This window comes from Stegodyphus dumicola, chromosome 10, assembly GCF_044657685.1.
Source record: "Stegodyphus dumicola isolate Sdum_Otavi_A_Nest chromosome 10, ASM4465768v1".
NCBI classification, from domain to species: Eukaryota; Metazoa; Arthropoda; class Arachnida; order Araneae; family Eresidae; genus Stegodyphus; species Stegodyphus dumicola.
In genome coordinates this window covers 32752140-32755919 of record NC_140777.1, presented here as the reverse complement: position 1 = coordinate 32755919, position 3780 = coordinate 32752140, and the positions used below count along the sequence as shown (strand labels likewise).

General features: G+C 32.4%; 1 protein-coding gene across 1 annotated transcript; it reads right to left on the bottom strand.

The window, feature by feature from the left end:
• Positions 1-2270: 2270 nt before the first annotated feature.
• LOC118185345 (speckle-type POZ protein-like) lies at positions 2271-3422 on the bottom strand. The gene has a single exon (XM_035355184.1). The coding sequence runs from the start codon at positions 3420-3422 to the stop codon at positions 2271-2273; it is 1152 nt and encodes a 383-aa protein (XP_035211075.1).
• Between the last annotated feature and the right edge of the window lie 358 nt (positions 3423-3780).

The window sequence follows — 3780 nt, the reverse complement described above, 5'->3', positions numbered from 1 at the left end:
GACTTGGATTTTCCTGCATATTTGAATTTAAGTTTTGGGGAGGTCTGGGTTTAGGAAGTTTTCTAAAGTGGTTTTGTTTCTCCTCCTCCAAAATATTCTTGAAGCAATGTATATTGGTGTCACAGAGCAGATTTGCTTTTCTGTTTGACTGTGGTCTGAATTTCTTCAAAAAAAATTTCATGATAGCAATAACTTTATAGTCCTTTTGTATTTTTCAACTATGCGATAACTCGTTAAAAAATAAGCCAGTCCATATAAAATTTGAATATGTTGTTAAATAAGGGTTACTGAGTTACTGCAGTATTCAAATTAATGGTGCTGTAATCAGAATATGTCAAACATCTAAGTTTGACAAGTTTAAAAACTGAAGCTTTAAGAGGAAGAAATTTTAGCTATGTTAACGCAGATTACTGAGCTAGAACGTTTAAGAAATGATGCAACTGAATGAATTCAGGTAACTTAGCACCAGCAAACTTCGAGCCAAGAAACAATTCTTAAAATTGTGTGGAGATAAGCTTATCACAATAGAAATTAATTATCTATTTATGTGTCTTAGTATTAATTTTGAGAAAATCAGAAATTCATTCTTAATTCACCATTATTAAAATGTGCTGTGAATAAATACACACACAAAGAAATGTACAATTAAGCTGTGCAATCTTTGTACCAGAATCCTGCAAAAAATTGCTGAAATGCTTTAGCTTTTATGATGAAAAATGTAGTGCAGTTAGGTCTTCTAACTAAAATTATACTTTTTTTAACATAATTTTCGAATGCCAGGACCACGACAAAACAACTAATCTGTAAAGTTTTTTGAAACAGAAGGAGAAAAAGGCATTTGAAAGTTTGGATAGGATATAGGTTTAACGGAAACTGAATTGCGACTTTTATAAAAAATTCTTATGCATTCATTTCGTGGAAAATGTATTTCCTTCTTCCAGTGCTGTGTAAGAGATGAAGAAATAATCTCTATGATGTTAAATATCCAGAATCGGTATTTTGAAAGTAGTGTGGATAATTTGTTATCAATTATGCATACACAGGATTAGTCATTTCATTTTATCATAAAATATGCCCAGTACTCTCACTAAATATAATGTATAGGTATCTGAAAAACACTTAATATTCCTCCGAAGCATATAAAAAAAAAAAGTCATTGCGTAGAATGTGAATCGTGAAAATAGTAAATGATAACCATACCATATTGGTTAAAGATGGAAAATTAAAATAAATACACTCTTTCTCACTCATTTCTTAATAATAAAATATATACTGTGAGACTCACAGCCTAGCATGAAGAACACTGTGCATTTCAGGATGGTTTTCATTATGTGGGAGCTCTTTCCCATATTTTGATATCTGATTAATTTTAATTCAGTTTTAAGCACGGTTCAGAATCTTGGAATTTTGTAAAGAAATTTCAAGGAATATTGAGAATACTACCGATGTTGGAAGTGCTAGTAAATTTTTAAATTATTAGTCTTAAAAATATTTATATATATTATAGATATGATATAGATTCACAGCTTTTTTTTTTTTTTTTTTTTTTTTTTTTTTCAGTTCAATTTAATCTGAATCTTCCATTCAAATTGAAAGACTTGGATTTTCCTGCATATTTGAATTTAAGTTTTGGGGAGGTCTGGGTTTAGGAAGTTATCTAAAGTGGTTTTGTTTCTCCTCCTCCAAAATATTCTTGAAGCAATGTATATTGGTGTCACAGAGCAGATTTGCTTTTCTGTTTGACTGTGGTCTGAATTTTAGCTTATTTATAGCAAATGATGGAAGCTTGGTTAGAATTTAATAACTTAAATTCAAGCCTTAAGCTCAAGCAAATTTTAGATGGAAAAATCCTCGGCGGGTTTTGCAAATGATCTTTTAAAGTTGGAGTATATATAGTACATTAAAAACTAAACTCAGTGGCGTAACAGTCCTAGTGGGCCAATGCCTGCAGTGCCCCGAAATCTACTTATATATAGTACATTAGTTACCGTATTAATTATTAGCTAAGTAGTAATAAGCTGTATTATAAAATAACCTTATTTTTTTAGCATAATTTTGTGTGATTAATAGTGCAGATAGATAAATCTTGCACTAAATTCACTTTAATAAAAGGGGAAAATTATACCTGCTGTGCACTATTTGTTGAAAATAATGCTGTAAATCTTTAGTGAATAGCTTGAACAGGAATTCAAAAGATTAAAATTTCAGCAGTGTATCAATCAATTAAGCATTTCTAAATTTAAGATTTTCTGGTATTTAAAAAAAATTCCTTATTCATAAAATTCAAAACTTTCCCTTTCTAGTGTTTTGGATGGAACATAAAAATGTTCTGGAAATTCTTCTTCAGGTGGAATTATGCAATGATCGCTTTCCTCTACTTTTAGATTGTCTTTGGCCCAAGTGTGGAAGAACTTTCTTAATTCACTATCTGCTGAATCATTTTCAAGAGAGTCGCAGACTTTTTTCCTATGTGTTCGAATGAAACGAGCGGCAACTGTCATAAGCTTTTCATCACTATGCATATATGCTAGAGCTAACAGTTGAACAACTGTGTCGACACCTATCTGAGCTGACATGTACTGAACACACTTTTCCATCAAATTTGAGACTTGATATTTATCAGCCATTTCATATAAAAGGTAAATGTCTTCAAAGGATTCGATGGCCAGCTGCTTGGATTCTACGTAAGTAAAAAAATGCATGAGTGTTTTATAGTCGATGTCAGTAATATAGACTATTTTATCCCTTCTCTCTTTCATGGGGCTTTTCAACATGGCAGCAAACACAGGCGAAATGGCAATTATCTCGGAACCTAGAGTCCTTTCACCCTTTTTGAAGTGCAATGGATATTTATTTCCCTCTGAAGTGCAGATCTCTAGAGTCCATTCTAGATTTTCAGAAACGATTTTAGTTGCACTTTCAGTCGATGGAAACATTTCGCAGATTTGGCTCAATACATTCCAAGCCATGTTGGCTGTAGATATGGCAGATTTGGAAATTGTGTAGCTTATTTCGCAGAAAAGCTTAAAAGAGTTGTTTTGTAAAAGTTCATCTTCCTCATCCTTCAAAACACGATGGCTGACAAATCTCTCCAGTCCGAAAGACCATCTTTTGTCAACATTTTCATGCCCAAAAGATTGCGTCATCCTATGCTTATTAGCAACATCAATAATAGATACCGTACATCTAACTTTTAAGGGATAGTCTTTTATCCAATGGTTTTTAAGAAAAATCGATACATACCCCTCATTTTCTGGGTCATCTCCATTTGGATAGAAGCGTAATTCAAAGATTTCAAGTGTTACTCTTTTATGCCAAATATGACAACGTTCGAAGTGTCCATTACGATAGCTTCTAAATTGCTTTATTGTCACGACTTTCTTAACATTTTCCTCTAGAAGCACATCATTTTCCGTATCCATCTTAGTAATGTGTGTTCAGACCATAGCTCTCAAAACTCCGCTTGCACTGCTTAAATGAAAGTAGCATGTATTGTGAGATAACGTGATATCAGTTAGGCGGATGTAAAATGACGAAATAGCCAGGAAAAAGCGATAAAGGATAAATTGCTGAACAAGTTTATCTTTTGATGTTGGGTTTTATTTATTTTTTATTTTATTATTATTTTTTTAATCGAAATGAGAATTCAATGGTTCAGTCATTATATCGACAGGTTTTCAGTGAAAGTGAAATCATTGAAGAATTATGTAGACAGACAGACAGATGTCTTGTTTTGCACCCGCTAAGTCTTTCTGCACCGATGGGCGAAAAATCAAGCAT

What these genes read in the sequence shown, in the direction of transcription:
- LOC118185345 (XM_035355184.1), bottom strand. Translation starts at nt 3,422, where the DNA reads ATGGATACGGAAAATGATGTGCTTCTAGAGGAAAATGTTAAGAAAGTC.